The sequence below is a fragment of the Phyllosticta capitalensis genome, assembly GCF_038381095.1.
Source record: "Phyllosticta capitalensis strain CBS 128856 chromosome Unknown BKA78scaffold_11, whole genome shotgun sequence".
In the NCBI taxonomy this organism is placed as follows: Eukaryota; Fungi; Ascomycota; class Dothideomycetes; order Botryosphaeriales; family Phyllostictaceae; genus Phyllosticta; species Phyllosticta capitalensis.
In genome coordinates, this window is record NW_027117449.1 from 397,107 (window position 1) to 418,414 (window position 21,308).

General features: G+C 34.9%; 3 protein-coding genes across 3 annotated transcripts; 1 reads left to right on the forward strand and 2 right to left on the reverse strand.

The window, feature by feature from the left end:
- Positions 1-8,717: 8,717 nt before the first annotated feature.
- BKA78DRAFT_288384 (heterokaryon incompatibility protein-domain-containing protein) lies at positions 8,718-11,511 on the reverse strand. Its single transcript, XM_066885747.1, has 2 exons — positions 10,406-11,511; positions 8,718-10,347 (listed from the first exon to the last, which is right to left on the reverse strand). The coding sequence occupies exons 1-2, from the start codon at positions 11,343-11,345 to the stop codon at positions 8,996-8,998; spliced, it is 2,292 nt and encodes a 763-aa protein (XP_066739603.1). The 5' UTR covers positions 11,346-11,511; the 3' UTR covers positions 8,718-8,995.
- A 7,922-nt stretch (positions 11,512-19,433) lies between these two features.
- On the reverse strand, positions 19,434-20,250 carry BKA78DRAFT_333511 (histone H4; the record flags this gene model as incomplete). Its single annotated transcript, XM_066890091.1, has 3 exons — positions 19,434-19,597; positions 19,655-19,792; positions 20,238-20,250. The coding sequence occupies 3 exons, from the start codon at positions 20,248-20,250 to the stop codon at positions 19,434-19,436; spliced, it is 315 nt and encodes a 104-aa protein (XP_066739604.1).
- BKA78DRAFT_324781 (histone cluster 1, H3g protein) lies at positions 20,199-21,249 on the forward strand. Its single transcript, XM_066889315.1, has 3 exons — positions 20,199-20,413; positions 20,548-20,883; positions 20,936-21,249. The coding sequence occupies exons 1-3, from the start codon at positions 20,389-20,391 to the stop codon at positions 20,983-20,985; spliced, it is 411 nt and encodes a 136-aa protein (XP_066739605.1). The 5' UTR covers positions 20,199-20,388; the 3' UTR covers positions 20,986-21,249.
- Positions 21,250-21,308: the final 59 nt, after the last annotated feature.

The window sequence follows — 21,308 nt, forward strand, 5'->3', positions numbered from 1 at the left end:
ATAGCTAGCTTATTTTATACTTAAGCCTAAGGTATTATCCACCTTATATTAGATTTAGGATCTAGAGTTAGAGTCTTATCTTCTTTATCTAGTTCTAAAGTAGTATAAATAGACTCTTACTATACTATACTACCCCTTTACTAGGATTTATTATAATTATTTCCTTATTAATCTTTTAGGAGATATTACTAAAGGCTCTAGTAGTTCTAATTAGAGCTATAATTTTAGTTATACTATAGTTTTTAATAAGCCTTAGCTAATAGTCCTTTAGGCAAGCTATCTATAAGTATCTTTACTATATTATACTCTATAATAATATTATACTTAAGTAAATACTATACTCTAAAGTAGAATTTATCTAAGAATTTTTATATCTATTTATTATAGCTATGCCTCTTTTCTAGGAAGGGTTTAATAAGTATCTCTAAGTACTTAGGAGATATTTCTAAATAGCTAGGGTTATTATATAAGAACTTACTTAGAAACTATATTTTAAGCTTAGACTAATTCCTTAGCTTAAATCCTATAGACCTAGAGATAAGAGGACTATAGTAGATATATTTTAGTATATTATAGAGTTTTTTATATTATTCCTAGTTATTAATACCTCTTTCTAAATAGAGATACTTAAATTAATATATCTATTTAGTAGCAGAAGATTTATAAAAGTAAGGGAATTAAGGGGTTCTATAAGTAGGCTATAAATAGATTAACTTTTAAAGTATAAGAACCTAGTCCTATAGGATTACTAAAGTTAATATAGGGGTAAATTAAGTCCCTATAGATATAGATCTAGGCCTAGAACTAGACCCTTTAGGTTAATTATTTTATACTTAAGCGTTCTAATTAATATTATTACCTTATTAGTAGTTATTCTTAGGGGAAGGTAATAAATTATCTACTCCTAGTAAGCTAGGGCTAGAGTCTCTATCTAAGCTTAAATTTATATCTAGTAGAGCTAAGGTGGATATTAGATATAGAGCTTCTACTATAGCTAATATTAGGGTAGCTGCTAATAGTTAGCCTAAGGTAGTACTTCTATTTTAGGTTTTTAATAGCTATATAGTTAGAGGATATATTCCTAAGGAATTATATAGTAAGGGTTAGTATTTTTATAGAATAAGGTATATATAATATAATAGAATCTCCTATAATAATATAGGATAAGGATTTATAAAGTTATATTAAGAAAATATAGGTAGGGGACTTATAGGCCTTACTTAAAGTTTTCTAGAATATACTTAAATACTTATACTAGGATAAAATTAATAGTATAATAGTATAGCCCTACCTACTACTTATAGATAGATCCTAGGAGCCTAGGTTTATTTATAGATATTAGGAAAGATATAAGATTTGGAGGTAGTATTTTATATAAGGTAAAGGTAATTCTCTTAAGTATCTAAACTTTATTATAGAAGATAAACATCTAGTACTATACTAATAGGAGTTAATAAAGTCTAAAATTAAGGAGATATTACCTTAGGTTATTAGCTATAGAGAATATAGAGTACCTAGTAGTATTTAAGAGTAGCTATATAAATAATAATACTAGAATATAATACTAGTAGGGTAATAATACTTTTAACTTTAGTAGTATTTATATAAAATATTAATACTTTAGGGATCTAAATTGCGCTAATATTATATATACTTAAAGGCTAAATAAGAGGACTAGGGGGCTATTATCTTATACCCTTAGATTCTTAATATATAGAAGTAGACTTAACCTATTTATATAAGAGAGGAGGAATAGACTATACTTCTTCTTAATTAGCTATAGGTATAGTAGTATAGTAGACTACTAAGTTGTCTAAAAAGTACTTAATTATAGCTATAATAGGCACTAGTCTAAAGATATAGTAGAGAGTTTCCTCTACTAGTAGTTAAGTAAGGGTTCTATTAATATAAGTAAGGGACTACTCTTCTTTATTATAAGCTACTAAAGGAAGGAAGAGTAGGTAATAAGACCTAACTAAAGCTTAAAATTAGAAGATATAAGGATTATACTCTTAATAGTAGATATTCCCTTCTAACTATTAATAGTAGGAGTAGCTCTAGAAAGATTATATAGAAGTATATATTATAAAAGTATTAGTATTATTAGCTATATCTATAAAAGTCTTAAGTATATTTAGTTTAGTTAACTATATTATATCTATAGTTAGTTCCTAGTCTAGTTCTAGTTCTAAGTCTAGGAGAGAATCTATATTAGTATCCTACTCCTTATAAGATAAGGAATTAATAAGAAGATATTAAGGAGTAGACTAATAATAACTAATAAAAGTACTAAATAAAGGGAAGATAGTAGGGGAAAAAGAACTAATAGGGATTTAGTTATATCCTAATATAAAGTTAGGAAGGGAAATAAAGAGATAGAGCTCTATCTCCTATTTTTAGGGAGAGTTAATCCATTTTTAGATTTTTCTTTTTAAGATATAAGGAAAACAATATAAAGTAATAAATAAAAGGATAATAGGTAAGGTAGCCTAAGATAAAGCTATAGGTATAGCTATACTACTAAATAGAAGGTAAGAATAGAAGATTAGTAGTAAAGATAAGAAAATATCCTACTAGTAATCTTATTACTAGCTATAGTATATTAGTAGATATTAAACTTTACTACCTAAGATAGTAGTTAGAATACTTTAGATAACCTATAAAACCTAAAGAATCTATTAATATTATATGCCTTATTACTTTATAGTACTTCTTTATAATCCTTATAGACCTTATAAATATATTAAGTTAATTATTACTAGCCTTAGAATATTATTCTTAACCTAATACTAGCTTCTTAAAGCTTAGTTATAAAAAGTTCTAATCTCTAGAATAGCTACTTTAGCCTAATATTCCTTACTCTTAAATCTTTTCGCGCAACTATAATCTTTTTTAAAGGAAACTTTTTAAGTAGAATAGAATAGTAAAGGGATAGAATAATAGGATAGGATAAGACTAAGAAATAAGAAAGGTTTAACCTATTAAGAATTTATTAGTTAAGATAATACTTCCCCCCTAGTATAGTTCCTAGAAAATAATAGTAAGTAGAGTGTACTAGCTAGATATTAGCCTAATATTAAGTTAGTCTTATAGCCCTAGTAAGGCTATAAGGTAGTTCTTAGTAAGTATATAGTCTATAGTACTATATACCTTTAAAGAAGAGAGGGAAAGAAAGAAGGAATAGTAGGTAAGGTACTAAGGCTAACTATTAGCTAGTACCTAGGTGCGCCCTTAGTTAGTTATAGTTAGTAAGAGGAGGAAGTACTACTATTCTCTTTAGCTAAAGGCGCTTGCAAGAAGCTTGAATTATAAGAAGGTAAGTATAAATAAGCCTATCCTATAGAGACAAGTATATAATCAAAGAGGTCTTTTTATAAAAGAGTGTAAAAAGCTTAATTCTTTTCTCAAGGTTAATCCTTTGAGCTTTATACTAAGGTAAGGACTAAAGAATAGGCTAAGCCTAAAACTACTATCTAATCTAATAAGATAATCTAGCTGCTAATACTAGGAGGCTAAGAGCTCTAGCACCCTCTGCCTAACCATACTAGCTAACTAATTACTAAGTTCTACTATTAGCACAGACCTCTTCATCTACACTAAATATAACCAAATCACTCTATCTACTTTCTACAAGTAGTAGCTAGGGTTTACAACTAAGGGACATATAAGAAGTAAATATACACTATTAGGCCCAGCAGGGTTGATCCTATACAATAGTAAGTTCTATTTTATAGACTTAGGAGGCTATATCTAGTATAGAGACCATAGGTACTAATAGCTTTATACTAAGTTTCTTATAACTTTTAGCCTTAAGAATAACACCAACACATTGCACCTTTTCTATTAAAAGGCGCTATAGGCTAAGAGTAGCCTAGGTGAAAAGGTACTACAGGGACAGGAATACTAGCTAGTAGGAATCTATACTTAGTTCTAACTAATAAGTAATAAAGTTTTAAACACTATAAAGGCGCCTAATATAATCACCTTAGACACGCCTAATATATTACCCATGCATCTCTCTATAGAATAATAGTAGATTACTAGCCCCGCCGCTCTTACTAAGTTCTTTAGTAGCCTTATATTAAACTACTGGAGTATTTAGTATAGCCCTTTTAAATTAGTAAAGCTACCTTTCTATAGAATGCGAGAGGAGCTTACTAATAAGGAAAAGAGGATACTACTTACCTATAAAAAAGATAAGGTAAATATAAAGCTATTAGGGACCTAATAGCTTTGGATTTAGAAGGTAATAGCTAATAGCTTAGTGTATAAGGCTAGTACACCCTAATTATCTCTAGTCTATATCCTGTCTAACAAGAGTTATATATATATCTAGGAATCCCTATTATTACTAGTATAAATATACTTAGCTGCTTAATAGCTACCTATAGCTAATAACTTTAACTTAGAGTATATATTATTGATACCTAATACTAAGAAAAGAGCTATCTTACCTACAGCTAAGATACCTAGACCTAAGAAAGTATAGGAGGAGCTAATACCTATAGCACTAATAATAGCACCTCCTAAAACCCTAATTTACTTAACTATATCTGTAGCTCCTAATAAAACCTTGGCTACTTTATCTATATCTTCTAAAGGAACCCTAACTACCGATAAAATAGTAGTGGTAGTGGACTTAGTATTTAATTAGGGCGCGGTATATATATATAACTAGATTAATTTTAGCTTATTTAAGGAGTATATTTTAAACAACCACTAGTTTTAGCTATTACTCTAGTCAAAGATTAATAAGGATAAACACCCTAATATTAGAAGTCTAAAGACCAACAATATTACTTAGGTTAATAGTAAGGCTAAGGCAATAGCTATTATATTTAGAATAAATGTAGACTTATAGAAGGTAGTGCTACTAGCAAAGAATAAATTTAACCTATAAACTAACCCCCTCCTTTATCACCATACTAACAACTAGTAGAGAGATAACCTATAAGTAGTACCCCTTATACTAATAATATTTCCTTAGCTCTACTACTACTAATAAATAATAAGTATTTAGTCCTAATATAATATAGAGCAGGCATACCTATATAGTAGCTAGTTTCTACTTAACTAATAAAAGTTTTCTTTCCTTTTACTTTATAATAATATAAGTAGTACTTTATTCTAGATAGGGCACTACTACCACTATAGACTAGTACTACTATAAAACACGGCTTTTCTTTTACAGATAGCGACTGCTTTCAACCCTGATAAAAGTCTCTGTTTTCCTTTAAGTACTCTAACAGGCACTAATAATAGCAATTTTCTTTTAGTTAGCTAAATAGTAGTCCTAATGGACTAGTTATATTATTGCTACAGTCCTAATACACTAAATTTTCTTTGCTTCTTTCTATTTTTAAAATTTTTTTCTTTCCTTTAACACCTAGATAATTCATCTTAAGGGCTCGACCATTATTTCAGCTACTAACTATTAGGCTTGCAGCTCCGCACTAGGCAGAATGGGAGTGGCAGTTGGGACTAAAGGGTAGCTAGCTTAAAATTTTTTTCTTTCCTTTTGACACCCGGATGATTCGTCTTAAGGGCTCAACCATTATTTTAGCCACTAACTGTTAGGCTTGCGGCTCCGCACTGGGCAGAATAGGAGTGGCAGTTAGGACTAACAGGGTTAGGTACATAGCTAGCTACCCTTTAGGGCCTAAGTAGACTTAATCAACCAACTATTTAGAATCTATTACATTGCACGCTGCACGCATCGTGACACTAGTAGTAAGGAATAACCTTAGAAGCACTATAGGCTAGTTTAAGTAGGTTTTTAACCTGATTCCCCTTAAAATAGGGTGTGATTAAAGAAGAACTTATTATCTATAGTAGACCTTATCCTACTATAGCAATAAGCGGAGTAAGCCTTACTAGTAAGAGTAGAGCAAGTCTTGGTCCCTTATAAAGCAGGTGAGATAGTTAAATAGTATTATAGTATAAGCAGAGTAAATTATTACTAGCAACTATAGTATTTGACTATAGTAAGGCAAGTTAGTTAAGCAGGTAGTAGATATCGTTAAGCATGCCAAGCTACTAAGCTAAATCAAGATAGACTAGCTAAAAGAGGAAAGGTACACTAAGCTCTACTTAGCTATATAGTTAACTGCGACGCTAGCGCCGACTTCCTACTCCTGAACGCCCTACTCCGCAACACTACCCTAGTACCTTTTATAAGGTATATAGTTTACTATTTAATAGTAGCTATTACCCTAAAGTATAGAGATAAGCTATTAGTATAGTTTTAAGAAAACCTAATAAGCTAGACTATACTAGTCCTAGGTCTTATAGGGTAATTTCCTTACTAAACTATCTTAGAAAAATTAATAAAAGAATGATAGTAAAGAGATTAAGCTATCTAGCTAAAACTACTTATCTACTAGACCCTAGTTAAATAGGAGGTAGATTAAAAAAGTTAGCTATAGATACTACTCTATTATTATCTAATATAGTAGAAGAGAATAAACTATCTAATAGGATTACCTCTATACTATTTTTAGATATTAAAGGAGCTTTTAACTATATTATTAAAAATAAACTCTTACTATTATTAAAGAAGAAAGGACTACTATTATCCCTTATTAGCTAGGTCTCTAGCTTCTTAAATAATAGGCTATTAAAACTATTATTTAATAGATAATTAGAAGAATTTAGGGATATAGAGATAGGAATCCTATAGGAAAGTCCTATATTACCTATACTTTTTCTAATATATATCTTAGAATTATTCCCATCTTAGGCAGTTAAGTTTCTTTTATATATAGATAATATTAGTCTTACTATATCATCTACTAGTATAAGGAAAAACTTTAAAATACTAGAAAGAGAAATAAAATAGTTATATAAGCTTGGTACTATAAAGGGTATAGAATTTAATCTTTCTAAGACCAAATTAATATACTTTACTAGCTGGAATGAGGCTAAAATAGTTCTATTAAGCTTCCTAATAATATTACTATAAAGCCTAAGGAAACCATCCACTAGCTAGGGATCTACTTTAATAATAAGCTAAATTTTAAATAATACATTAATATTTTAGCATCAAAGGCTAGGTCAACCTTATTTAGGCTCAATAGACTTACTACTATTAATTTAGGCCTTAGTCCATATGCTATAAGGCAATTATACATAACTTGTATTATAAGTATAATGGATTATGGCTGCTAATTATGGTATAAGGCTAAAAATATAGATAGTCTTATAAAACTACTATAATACATATAGAATCTAGCTTTATAGAAGATTCTAGGGTTTTTAAGACTAGTCCTATAAGAGCTATAGAAATAGAAGCTAGAATCCTACCTACTAAGGCATGTCTATTAGCTATAGTTTAAAAGTATACTTTTAGAGCCTTAAAACTCCCACCTACCCACCCTATTCCAAGAGAATTAAGTAGAATTAATTCTATAGAGAATAAGCTAAGGAGACCTACCTAGATTAAGTTTATAAGTAAAAGTATAAATATAGAGATAGGACAATATCTTGAACCTATAAAATACTATTACTTTCCACTATGGGCTAGGGATATCCTATTCTCTTATAGAATTAGCTCTCTTAATAAGGAAGAGGCTCTATTAGAGCACCTTAACCTTAATAGCTAGAGAAAAAGCTAGAAGACTACTTATATCTATACTAATACCTCTAGTTTATCTATAGGTAAAGGTATAGGTATAGGCTTAGTAGTCCTACCTAGTAATCTATTAAATAGTAGGTTAGAATCCCTAAATATAGGGAAATCTAACCTAGTATATAATAGAGAACTAGAAGGGATTACTAAGGCATTTAAATATACTAGTAAAAATATAGAAAATAACTATAAATACTATATATATTCTAATAACTAGTTAGCTATATATAGGATAGTTAATCCTTCTAATAAACCTAGATAATTATAGTAAATTAGGGCTATAGAAGCTACTAAAATAGTAGCTTCTAAAGGTACCTCTATAATATTAGAATAGGTCCCAAGCTATATAGGTATATATAGTAATAAATTAGCTAATTCCTTAGCTAAGGAGGCTATAAGGAAAGATCCAGGGAATTATCCTAAAGCCCTAGTACTTATAGGTATAGATATTAAAGATACTATTAATAAGGAGTAGCAGGACATTATAGATAAGGCTAAGGTTAAGTCTAATAATAGCTCCTCCTCCTATTATAGTACTTTTAATACTAAACCTAGCTGTAAGCTTTTAATTCCTAGAGATATAGAAAGATCTATAGCCTTAATGTTCTATCAGCTAAAAATAGGATATAGTTACTTTAAAGCCTACCTATTATATACTAAAAAGTTAAATAATAGTATATATAGGTATAGATATCCTAAAGAAACACATATATACCTCCTACTATTATATAAGGACTATAGGGAAGAAAGAAAATTACTTAAAAGGGATATCCCCTTATTAAGTATTAAAAACCTTTTTAAAAATTAGGAAAATATAAAGGCTATACTAGCCTTTATTAAAAATATAAAAATAGCTACTAAATAGCGGTATAATAACTAATAAGATACCTAGTAGAAGGGTTAAGGAGATAGGAAGATATATAGGATAACCTATAAATTTTATAGCTTCTACTACAAAGTTAAGGTTTCCTATAATTTTCCTATATTTGGCTCCCCTATCTATAAAATACTACTATTTTACTTTAAAATACATACTTAGTATTTACTTATTTCTACTTATATTACCAGTTTAGTAATTTTTCTATAAGGGCTTGGCCTGAAATATCCAACTATAATTATTGAAAACAAACTTAAAAAGGGAATACTATAAAATAGTATAATAGCCTACTATAGTTTAAACCTATTAGGTACTATCCTATATATATAGCTCTAGACTATTAGGATACCTATCCCCATCTCTTATAGTTGTTGACTTAAAGAGGGACGTTAAACTAAATAAATAAATAAATATACATGGGGAAAACCCTCGTCTCTTGTAGTCTAGACTGGGGAAGTCACATTCAATTAAACAAACAAAATATCCTTCGTCTAGATAACCTCAATCTCGTGTTCCTTTACACCCCTGGAAAACATGTGCATGTATGAATCGAGAGTACCGTCTCCCGGCTTCATTGCCCTGGAGTTCCGGCTGTGCGAAGATGGATGCATTACCTCACAATATGTCCCAACTCGCCGATAGACAACGTGACTGCCTCCTTGAAGGGTCACATCTTCTATCGGTGTCACAACAAGCCCGCAGTCAAATATCTGCTCCACGGTGCCATCGTTGTCGCCGCCCTTTTTGAAATACTGTCGCTTCAGAAGCACACAATACAACGGCATCTCGACGTCATCGCTGCCAGAAGGAGCGATCTCGCAGTCCGGCAGGAAGAATTCGTCGCCGAAATTGACTCTTGCACCACCACAGCCTGTCGGCACATTTTCAATCGGATCAAGGCAGTGTTTCGTGATGACCAGATGACCAGGCATGTTCCAATGCCTTGGTGCCGGATTCGTTTTCTGCCAATACCGGCACTGCACCAACTGTCCCTTGAGCAAGATGGCATATTTTCGCGTGAGGAGCTCAGAGGGCCTAGGTAGAGTATCCGCAAACCCTGTCGCTGGAGGCAGCCTGATCAATTTTGCGGAACGCAGCTCAAGCAGTTCGTAAGCCTCTTCACTGTCGTCAAACGGCGACATGGTGGTCAAGAGACTTGTGACTTCCTGGCTGCCGCCTATGTTTACCCAGGACCAGCTTGGCGCGATGGCGAGAGACGATGGCCGTGGCGCAGATGCATTCTGAAAGGTGGCAGAGTTACACCAGAGCAGCTGGTCAAGAAAAGTCGGGAGCCATAGGCCGAAGGAGGCGGAAATTGTGCCGCTGGCTTCGAACCTTTTTTGAATACTCGTGGCAATGCCTGCCATGGCAATGAGTCTGTCTTGATTGAAGGACAGAGAAGTGACGGAGTACCCTTCAACTATGGAATTCCACAGACCCGCAAACGCATCGGAGTTCGTAGAGGTTACTTTGCTGGTAGAGGGAGGGGAATGGAGGTCCGCAAAGTTGCGTTTGAGAGGGATGCTTTCGCCATGGTGGGCATTGAAGTCTGGGGAGTGCTCACAAGCTACTCCTCCGCGGCATTCCCAGTGGATCCCTGACCGACTGAAATAAAGGGATCTCGGTGACAACAGGCTTTCCTGGAAAACCCAGCCTCGAGAGTTTAGCGGGCTGGCCCCGGGGACAGTCGACTTGCGCTTGCACGGGTAGAAAGCTTGGATGTATGTGTTCTGTCGATTCGAAAGCCCAACTTTACAATTGAGCTGACGGAGCGGGTTTCTCGTGAAAAGACAGCCCCCGGCACTGTCAGTGGAATCAGCTGCACAGATTGTGAATAGCGAACCTATAACGGATTGTATCAGTGGCTAAGCAGACAACCATGTGGATTGACACCTCCTTACCAGCATAGACAGACATCATGCGGGAAGCCTCTTGCTGGAAATCCCCATCTGGTCCTTGGATGATGCAAAGTGCGTCGATCCATAGATAACGCACTGAAAGACCACGGCAAACTGTCACCGCATCTTGCATGGTCTTTGAAATTGAGTTGAAAGGGATGCGAAGTGAAAAATCGTTGAAGTTCTTGGTAGTAAGTTTGGTTTGAGGGACGAGGCCCCAACAGTAGCTCAAAGATGCAAAAGGCGCTTCCTCATTCACCTGAGCTCCAGACACCACTCTGATGTCCCGTGTTTCATCGATCTGAAGATCGAGTAATCTTGTTGGCTTTCGGTCCTGGGAGGCCGGCTTGCAGTCAGGGTGACTCGACCGACACTTGTTCAACCACATCTCAATCATCTGGAAGACAGCATCGGATCCAGTATAAGCTTCCAGCTGTGATTGCTTCGTGTCAGAGATTTTTTGGCCCCCATCTGGTTGAGCTTCCGGTTTGTGGCATAGTTGTGTCCACGCTAGACATTCTCGCGAGTCTTCTCCTGCTTCTACGAAGTTTTGGTATAGTCGGAGCTCGAGTTTTATCCAGCCTTTGTCTTCTGACGAGTCGCTGACCATAGGTTGCGCGATTCCGGATACCCAGGAAGTCAGGGGCAGTGGCGTTTTCGCAGACGATTTCGAGCGGTCTCTTGCCTCCTGAAGAACTCCATCCCCATTTTTCAGAATCCACCCCAGCAACACAGAGCAAAGATGGCAAGCTTCTTCCTCGGCACCGCGGACTAGAGCTTCAATGCTTGGGTAATGTTCCACTGTGCAATCGTAGAAGAGGTCATCTGCGGAAGCCGTGCTTGCTGGATCGGTGCGAAATTGGAAGCCATTGTTTCGACGGACAAAGCCTTTGCATAGGTCGCAGAGATGGCTTTGCAAATTTGCCGCAACCTGAGGGGCCATTCTTTGTTCGTTCGACGAGGCTGACACTTGAATATCTTGGGAGCTCTGAGCGGTATTGTTACGTTCCGACAGCAGGCCAGGTGGATGGGTTTTGGCTGGTCCGGTCGTCTGAGGAGTAGTTGTTTTCCTTCTAGAGCCTTTCAATTAGTTGCATCTTGGTGATTATCATGTTTTGGTTGTGAGATTGCTGAGACGGTCCGCGAACTTTAAGGCTTGCTTTTCCGCCCCCATTGCACTATTACCCGTGCGCATGTATCCTGATTAATTTGAACATATACTGCTTAATTACTAAACAACCTCTCTTGGCCACACCCTCTAGGAGAAAAATGTCTCTTTACAGAATGTGAAAAATACTATAGGTAAAACTATCTCTAATTAAAATTTATAGAGACGAGCCTCCTGCCTTATTTAGAGGCTAAAGTAATTTGTACACTTTTGTTATAGATGTATTAAATACTGTAAAAATATCTAGCATGTAGTAAAATAGCAAATAATAGTGTATTTAAATATAGTGCACCTAGAAATATATCTATATATTTAGTACTTAGCTATATAGACTTGTATAAATAATAGTATTTAGATCTCTAACCCCGCATTTTTTAATTCCTAACCCTATCTTTTTAGATTTTTAACCCTATCTCCTGAGTTATATATATAGTCATTAATTAGTTCTCTATCTATTATATTATCTAGCAAATTTATTTAGAATATTATTAAGAGAGTTGTCTAGTATATTATATAGTAGTTAGTTGCATAGTTTATTATATAATTAGTTAAGTAGTTAGGTATCAGGGAGATAGCTAATTCATTTACTTATTTATTTAGTCTAATATCCCTTTCTTAGTCTAAGACTATAAGAGATAAGAGTTGTAATTTTACATAATAAACTATAAAGTTTATAGGTTATTATCTATAGCTTTTATAGAGCTACTAACTTTTATAGGTTAACCTATAAAAAATATTATTTTACTATTCCAGGTGTGTTTTTAATGATTATAAAGCAAATATAGCTAATAATATAGCTAGTAATATAGTAACTAACTTATATAGTAAGTTATTAGATAGCTAGTTAGTTATATAGCTAGTTATTAGGTAGAGGGTTAGTTAGTTTATTTATTTTTTTAGGTTAACATCCCTTTCTTAGTCTAAGACTATTAGAGACAAGAGTTTTCTCTATGTACATTATGCTATGAAATTTATAGGTCTAAACCTTAAGCTTTTATAGTGCTACTAACTTTTATAGGTTGGCCTATAAAAATATAGGTTCTCTATTATAGGTGTGTTTTTAATAGTTGTAAAGTAAGATGTTTTAGGCTAAACCCTTATAGAGGGTTAGTTATAAGGTAGTTGTGCGTGCAAGTAGTCGCGGTATATAGAGGTAGGGTTAGAAATCTTTACCTAAACAATTATTAAGAATACTATAGTATAATAGTTATATTAAGCAATAGGTAATAATTGTAAAACTTATTAGTAATAGAAGCTTCTAGAGAATACTAGTATTACTATTAAGTACTAGTATAATAAGCTGTAATATAGAACCTATAGGTAATAACCTATAATTTATATAGCATATTATATATATAAAAGGAAATATATTATCTTTTAGAGCCCTAGACTAGAATATAGATATTAACTAAGTAAATAGATACTAGGTAACTAAAATAGAAAAGTTATATATAAAAATAACGTAATTAGATTTCTAACCCTATATTCTAAGGTAGACAGTTACTAATATATTATCTAGCAGGTTATCTAGTGCAATATTAGTGCTTTATTAAGTATGTTATCTAGTAATTAGTTAAGCAGCTAGTTCAATAGTTACTTAAATAGTTAGTTAAATAGTTAGTTAAATAGTTACTTACTAGATAGGCGGCTAGTTACAAGGCAAGTAGTCGCGCTATTAGCTATATATATAGCTAGGGTAGTCGCTCTCTTACTAGTATAATATTAGGGTTAGAAATCTAAATTCCTAGAGCAAAATAAGCAAGATTTGTCCTATAGTTTCCACTCTGTATCATCTCTTTCTAAGCCTTCTCTAGTAGGTTATTTTTAGGTTATAGGTGTTTTAAATCATACCTATTTATACTAAAAAGATTAGTATTAGTATATATAGGTGTAGTGCTTCTAAAAAGACTCCTCTCTACTTGCTAGTACGTTATAAGAAGTATCAAGAGTAAAGAAATAGGCTAAAAGAGGCTAAAGCTATAAAAAAATATATATAACCTCTAAAATAATATAGACTACTACTAGATCAAAATATTTCTCACCTTCGGGAAGAACTAGATAATATAGCTGCTAGGCTAAGTAATTTAATTACTCTAGCAGCTAACTCTAGTATACCGAAACTCTCTACTAAGCTTATTTCTAAGCCATGGTGGAATGACAACCTTACTAGATTAAGAAATAAGTATAAAACTGCAAAACAAAGCCAAGTCTTCTACTTAGATCCTATAAGTATAAGAGCCTGCCTAGTAGCAAGAAATGCCTATTTTTAAGCTATAAAAAATGCTAAAAGGGAGCATTAGTAAGAGTTTCTTACTAAGAATAATATAAAGTCTATATTTAAGGCCATGGACTATACTAAAGATAGAAAGGTTGACTTTATCCCTAGAATTAAAAATAATTTAGGGGTTATAGGCAATTCTTTTTAAGAGAAATGTTCTATATTTAGGCATATCTTATTCCCTAAGCCTCCTAAAGCCCTACCACCTATATGGGATAATTATATACCTAATAATAGGTGGGATTAGCTAGAATTAGACTTTAAGGAACTTGAATTAGCTTGCTCTACATAAATAAAAGGAAAAATACTAGGTCCTAATGCTATAAACCAAGATATTATTATAGCTGCCTATAAGGCCTGCCCTAATATTTTTTATAGGGTTTTTAGCCTACTATTTAATAGTGGCTATTACCCTAGGTGTTGGAGATAAGCTATAGGTGTAATTTTAAAGAAACCTAGTAAGCTGGACTATACTAGTCTAAAAGCTTATAGGGTGATATCTTTATTAAATTGCCTTGGTAAAATCAATGAAAGAATAATAGCTAAAAGGCTTAGATTCTTAGTAGAAAAGATGACTAAACTACTACACCCTAGTTAAATAGGAGGTTGTCTTAAAAAATCTGCTATAGATGCTGTACTATTATTATCTAATATAGTTAAAGAGAATAAGCTATCTAATAGGATAACCTCTATACTATTTTTAGATATAAAAGGTGCTTTTAACCATATTAGTAAGAACTAGCTCCTATCTTTATTAAAGAATAAGGGACTACCTATAAGCCTAATTAGCTGGGTAGATTCTTTCTTAAAAGATAGGCTATTATATCTGTCCTTTAATGGATAAATAGAAGAGTTTAGGCCTATAGAGACTGGAATTCTATAAGGTAGTCCTATATTACCTATTCTATTTCTAATTTATATCTCTAAACTATTCCTATCCTAGGCTATTACCTTTCTCTCCTATATAGATAATATTAGTCTAACTATATTATCTACTAGTATAAAGAAAAATACTAGAATATTAGAGAGAGAGGCTAAAAACCTATATGAATATAGGGCTGGAATGGGTATTAGCTTTAATCTTACTAAGATAGAGCTTATCTACTTTTCTAGTAATAAAAAGGTAAAAAACTATAGTATAGAACTACTGGATTCTACTATAGTAAAACCTAAAGAGATAGTCTAATAGTTAGGTATCTACTTTAATAATAAACTATAGTATAAGCACCACATTAATACCTTAGTATTAAAGGCTAGATTTACCCTCTATAGGCTCTATAGGCTTACTACTATAGAGCTAGGGATGGGTCTATATACTATACACCAGCTATATATAGCTTATGTTACTAGTATAATAGATTATAGCTCCTAGCTATAGTATAAGCCTAGAGGAATAGACTACCTTCTTAAACCCTTAGAAGCCTTATGAAATAAGGCTCTATATAAGATACTAGGGGTTTTTAAGACTAGTCCTATTAGGGTAATAGAAATTAAAGTAGGTATCCTACCTACTAAGGCCCAGCTAAGTACTAGTATAAAAGAATACATACTTAGGGCCTTAAAACTACTAGAAAACCACCCTATTTTAATTAAATTAGGAAGGACTAAGTAAGAATCTATATTTAAAAATAGGAAATCCACCTAGCTAGAGAGAATTCTTAATAGTATAGGGAGTAGGGGACCTCTAGAACCTATATCCCACCTATATTTTCCTCCCTAGGCTAGGAATATTCTATTTTAGTATAGAATTAGTCCTTTACCTAAAGAAGATGCTAAGAAGGAATACCTAGACCTTATTAAGGCTAGAAAGTCTATTAATACTACCTCTCTATATACTAATGCCTCTAGTATAACTAGAGGTAAAGGTATAGGAGTAGGCCTTACTATTATCCCTAAAAACTAGGAAGACTATAAGTTAGAAAGCCTAAATATAGGTTTTTCTAACCTAGTCTATAATGGGGAATTAGAGCGTATTATAAGGGTGTTTAAATACACGGGTAGAAATGTAAAACAAGGCTAAAAATACTATATATATGCGGATAATCAGGCCGCAATATATTGTATTATAAAACCTTCTAATAACCTAGGCTAGTCTTAGTAAATTTAGGCTATAAACGCGGCTAAAATAGCTATAGATAAGGGCGCTACTATCTTATTAGAATGGGTTCCTAGCCATACTGGAATATACGGCAATAAACTTACTAATAATCTAGCTAAGGAGGCTACTAGTCTAGCTAAGACTAGGGAATATCTAATATCTTTTACTATATTAGGTATAGAAGTTAAATCCCTAATAAGTATAGAATAGGAGAAGATTATAGGTAAAGCCTTGGCTAAACCTATATCTCCTAAGTCTTACTTAAGGATATTTACTCCTAAACCTTGCTATAAACTTAGGATACTAAATAGGACTCCTAGGGAATTAGCATCAGCCTATTATTAGCTAAAGATAGGTTATGGGTATTTTAAATTATACCTATACCATACTAAAAAGGTTAATAATAGTACTTATAGGTGTGGTACTCCTAAAGAGACTCCTTTCTACTTACTACTAAGTTGTAAGGATTACAAAGAATAAAGAAAAAGGCTTAAAGAAGCTATAAACGCAGATTTAACCTATAAAAATGTTTATAAAAATTCTAAAAAAATTTAAGCTACCCTAGCTTACATAAAAAAAAACTAATATTGCTACTAAAAAGTAGTATATTAACCAGGAGTCCCCAGAATAACAGAAAAATTGGTGAATTCTTCCCGAATTTTCTACCCCTCATATTTCCTTTATTAGTGCTTTTTAGTTCCTAATTTTACACTCATTTATACTTCTTACTGTAAGGGTTTAGCCCGAATTATCTTACTTTACAATTATTTAAAACGCACCCACTATGGAGAACCTATATTTTTATAGGTCAACCTATAAAAGTTAGTAGTTCCACGAAAGCTTAAGGTTATAACCTATAAATTTTATAGCACAATGTACATAGAGGAAACTCTCGTCTCTAATAGTCTTAGACTAAGAAAGGGACGTTAAACTAAATAAATAAATAAATATAGACTACTCTAGTTTATATTAAAAACAAACATTGATACTTAATATTAGTAGTATATTAGCTAGGAGTCCCTAGAATAATAGAAATATAATAAATTCTGTCCTTAATTTTCTACCTCTTATATTTTAATTATTGGTGCTTTTTAGTTCCCAGCTTTATGCTTATTAATGTTTTATATCTTAAGGATTAAATCTATAGTATCTTACTTTATAACTATTAGAAACACACCTATAATAGCAAACCTATATTTTTTTATAGGTTAACCTATCAAAGTTAGTAGCTCTATTGAAACTATAGATATTAATCTATAAGCTTTATAGCACAATATATATAGAAAAAACTCTTATCTATTATAGTCTTAGACTAGGAAAAGGATGTTGAACTAAATAAATAACTAAATAGTACCTAAGTTTATACTTCTCTATATAATACTTTAAGAGTTTAAGTTAATAATGCTCTACTACAATAATTATCTAAAACGTACTTTTAGTTCCTACTTTTATTAGGAATTTAGCTTATATTATTTTACTTAATAGTTATTAAAAGCATATCTAGAAAAGAAAACCTATATTTATAAAGATTTATCTATAACAGTTAGTAGCTCTATTAAAACTATTATTATAAGCTTATAAATTTTACAGCATAATATATATAGAAAAAACTATTATCTCTTAGTGCCTTAAGCCAAGATAGAGATATTAAGGAAAACAAAGTTATGTCTTAAACACACCTTTAATAGAAAACCTATATTTTTATCGCTTAGGCTATAAAAGAGCTCTATAAGAACTTATAGGTCTAGTATTTAATTTTTAAGTATATATAGAGTAAACCTAGCTCTTAGAAGAGTTAAGGATATAACCTAAAATTCTAGTAGTATAAGTTTAGTAAAGTAGTTATTTATCTACTATATTATAAACAATATATAAAACTACATAGATTAGGTTAATATAAAAAGCAAGCATTGTAATATATAACTCCTACTAAAGGTATATTATTAAAAAGTCTTAATATAAGGATATAGCATATAGTATTATATATATTTCACTTAATACTATTAAAGATATATATATACCTAAGACCTTATTTACTCTTACTTTATAGCATATATTTAATTTTATCCTACATTACCTCTAGCATATTAAAGGTATACCTAGAATAGAGAATATATATTTTCTAGGCAATCCTAGAATAGTTATTAGTTATAGAGAAATAAATCCTACCTATATCTAACTACTCTATTAAATTATAGATATAAAGTCTCGTTAGAAATTAAGCAACCTTTAAGTATAATAACTTCTCTCTAGAAGTATAGCTATATACTCTTGTACCTAATTAATAGTCTTTACTCTTAGAACTTAAATTAAATAAATAGACTAGTATTTAATAAGTCTTTATTCTCTCTACTTAGAGTAAATAATTATGTATAAAGCTATAGAGTAGAAAGAAAGTGTTAGTATTAGCGCTGATTAGATGTTAATTACTTATAGTTTTTATCTTAGTTTAATATTAGGGTACATGATAATTATTTATTAGTTTATCTAATAAAGAGGACTCTATAGGAGTGCACTAGCTAGATGGACTAAGAAGAGAGATGTACTTGTCAAGCTATCCAAGTGACTCGCTCTATATGAAGTAAACTAATATTTGCCTCGAAATTAGCTTGCGAAAATTCAGAGCAGAAAATAACGAAAAATAATCAAACAAACCATTACTCCCTGAATGTCGATGTTTCGGCTATAAAAATCCATAGGAATATTATGCATCAGCTAAATTCCCAGGTGGTATCTGAATTAGCGGGGCTCAATAGGTGAGTTGTTAAGTCGTGGCGTTGATGAAGGCCGCCAGTGTTGGCGGCGGATGGGCAGAATGGCAGCAGAATTTGACGACGACGCCTCGCCATATCTCAACTGACGTCGCATGCCTGCACTAGAAAGTCGAAGAGAAGCTGGGATTGCGAAGATCAACTAGAGCTATGATCGATGTTCTCACGCAGTAAGCAAGTCAATTTAATTTTCTATGGGACAGGCTATGCAGCGAGACCAGAAGAGACGACAGGTGAGTACGGCGGTCTACACCGGGACGGGTCAATGCCATGAAGAAAGACCAGGGAGCACTCGACAAGCCCTTGCAACCAAAGAGTCAAGTAGCATGGACACCTGCCTAGCCGAGGCCTGCACCCGCAAGCTCGATATGTGCAAGCCATACGAATGACAGCAATTGGAACCTGGCTCCGACGAGACCCAACAAGGGACAATGTAGCGAGTGACTCATCATGGCGAAACACAGATCACGGCAGAATCAAGAGCGACCGAAAGGAGGTTGCGAGAATTCGATTATGTGGTATCATTCCTTGATTCTCTCATCAAGAGACTTGGTTGACCCCGTGAAACTCCAGATGCCGTTATGTTACAAAAAAGCCCATGAACCCAGCCCAATCCATCCGGCACCGCAAGGCTTCGTCGAAGTCGAGCCCATTCGCGCATGCAGGTCGCCGTAGAAGATTCGTGAAATAAACAACAGAAGGATAGAGGAAGGCGTTTAACCACCGAAACCGTAGAGGGTACGGCCTTGCCTCTTGAGGGCGTAGACGACGTCGAGGGAGGTGACGGTCTTGCGCTTGGCGTGCTCAGTGTAGGTGACGGCGTCACGGATGACACCCTCGAGGAAGGTCTTGAGAACACCACGGGTCTCCTCGTAGATCACTGAAGACGCAAGTCAGCACGTGCAAGATGGGACGAGAGGGAGTCTGGGGTACTGACTGGCAGAGATACGCTTGACACCACCACGGCGAGCAAGACGACGGATGGCGGGCTTGGTGATACCCTGGATGTTGTCACGCAAGATCTTCCTGTGGCGCTTGGCACCGCCCTTGCCGAGACCCTTGCCACCCTTGCCGCCTGTTGAAGAAGAGTTAGCACGATGAAGAAGTAGAGAGGTTGAGGCGGGGGAGCAACGTACGTCCAGTCATTTTGAGGAGAGGGTTGGTTGAAAGTTGAGTGTGGTGTGTGGAGAAGAGGGGCCCTGGGGCTTGATTTGGAAGATTGAGTGGGGGTGGTGAAGGGTTGGTTGATGACGAGTGGGAGGGAGGAGGGCGAAGGGCGATGTGAGTATTTATCAAGAGGAAGACGCGTCGGGGCCATCACACAACGCGTAGGACCAGAGAGGCGGCAGGCGGTGGCTCGGGCTTGGCTTGATCGGGCGGGCTGGTGATCTTCCTCTTTGGGAATAGCGTAGTGATGTGTATTTCGGGCCAATGAGAATTGCGCATTGACTTCGCCCGGATTGCAGCACTTTGTAAGGCGCTTTCAAAACGCGCTAATCGGCAGCGAGGCAGGCGCAAACAGTCAGTCCCCATCGCTGCCTAAGATCATCCGCCCGCCGCCTCCGACTCATATAAGTCCTTCGCCCACTCCCGCTCCTCCATCCCTTTACAACTCCACACCCGCCCATCTCCACAACACAACCTCCCCATCAACACAACCACATCTACATCATGGCTCGCACCAAGCAAACTGCCCGTAAGTCCTCACCACCCGTTCCCGTCGCTCGACATTGTTGCACTGCACGTCGCGTCTGCTGCGTCGCCGGTCGCAATCGTCGCGTCGCGTTTCCGCCTCACCACCAAGCGCCACCGTGCTAACCCACTTCACAGGCAAGTCCACTGGTGGCAAGGCCCCTCGCAAGGCCCTCGCCTCCAAGGCTGCCCGCAAGTCCGCCCCGTCTACCGGTGGTGTCAAGAAGCCTCACCGCTACAAGCCTGGTACCGTCGCTCTCCGTGAGATCCGTCGCTACCAGAAGTCGACCGAGCTCTTGATCCGCAAGCTGCCCTTCCAGCGTCTCGTCCGTGAGATCGCTCAGGACTTCAAGTCGGACCTGCGCTTCCAGTCTTCTGCCATCGGCGCTCTCCAGGAGTCCGTCGAGGCCTACCTCGTCTCCCTCTTTGAGGACACCAACCTGTGCGCCATCCACGCCAAGCGTGTCACCATCCGTAAGTCGCCTCGATCTCACCCCACCACATGCATTGCTAACAACCTCTACAGAGTCCAAGGACATCCAGCTGGCTCGCCGCCTCCGTGGTGAGCGCTCTTAAGCGCCTTCCTTCAACAATCTTCACCTGATACCCAATCACCCCGGGTTCTGATCGATCGTCTCGGGTCATGACTTGAGGATGGACGGTGCTAGCCTTTGCTTTTACGGACTGGTGGCTGGCGTTAGCGGGAATGCGAATTCGGATTGATGGGAATGGTTTTCTGAGGTTTCTCTGGTAGCATGGATTGGTTGCCCGAATCTCCATGGTGTACATTAATACCACGGGCACAAAGATGACATTACGAAAGTCTTTTCAAACACTCAACATGCTTTCAACCTTGCTTGTGAATCGTCTTTGTTCTTGCCCATGCCAACCGTGAATCC

Coding starts and splice junctions, on each gene's coding strand:
- BKA78DRAFT_288384 (XM_066885747.1), bottom strand. CDS start 11,345: ATGGCCCCTCAGGTTGCGGCAAATTTGCAAAGCCATCTCTGCGACCTA. Junction 10,348..10,405: donor CATGATGTCTGTCTATGCTG/GTAAGGAGGTGT, acceptor AATCCGTTATAG/GTTCGCTATTCACAATCTGT.
- BKA78DRAFT_324781 (XM_066889315.1), top strand. CDS start 20,389: ATGGCTCGCACCAAGCAAACTGCCC. Junction 20,414..20,547: donor TCGCACCAAGCAAACTGCCC/GTAAGTCCTCAC, acceptor CCCACTTCACAG/GCAAGTCCACTGGTGGCAAG. Junction 20,884..20,935: donor CGCCAAGCGTGTCACCATCC/GTAAGTCGCCTC, acceptor CAACCTCTACAG/AGTCCAAGGACATCCAGCTG.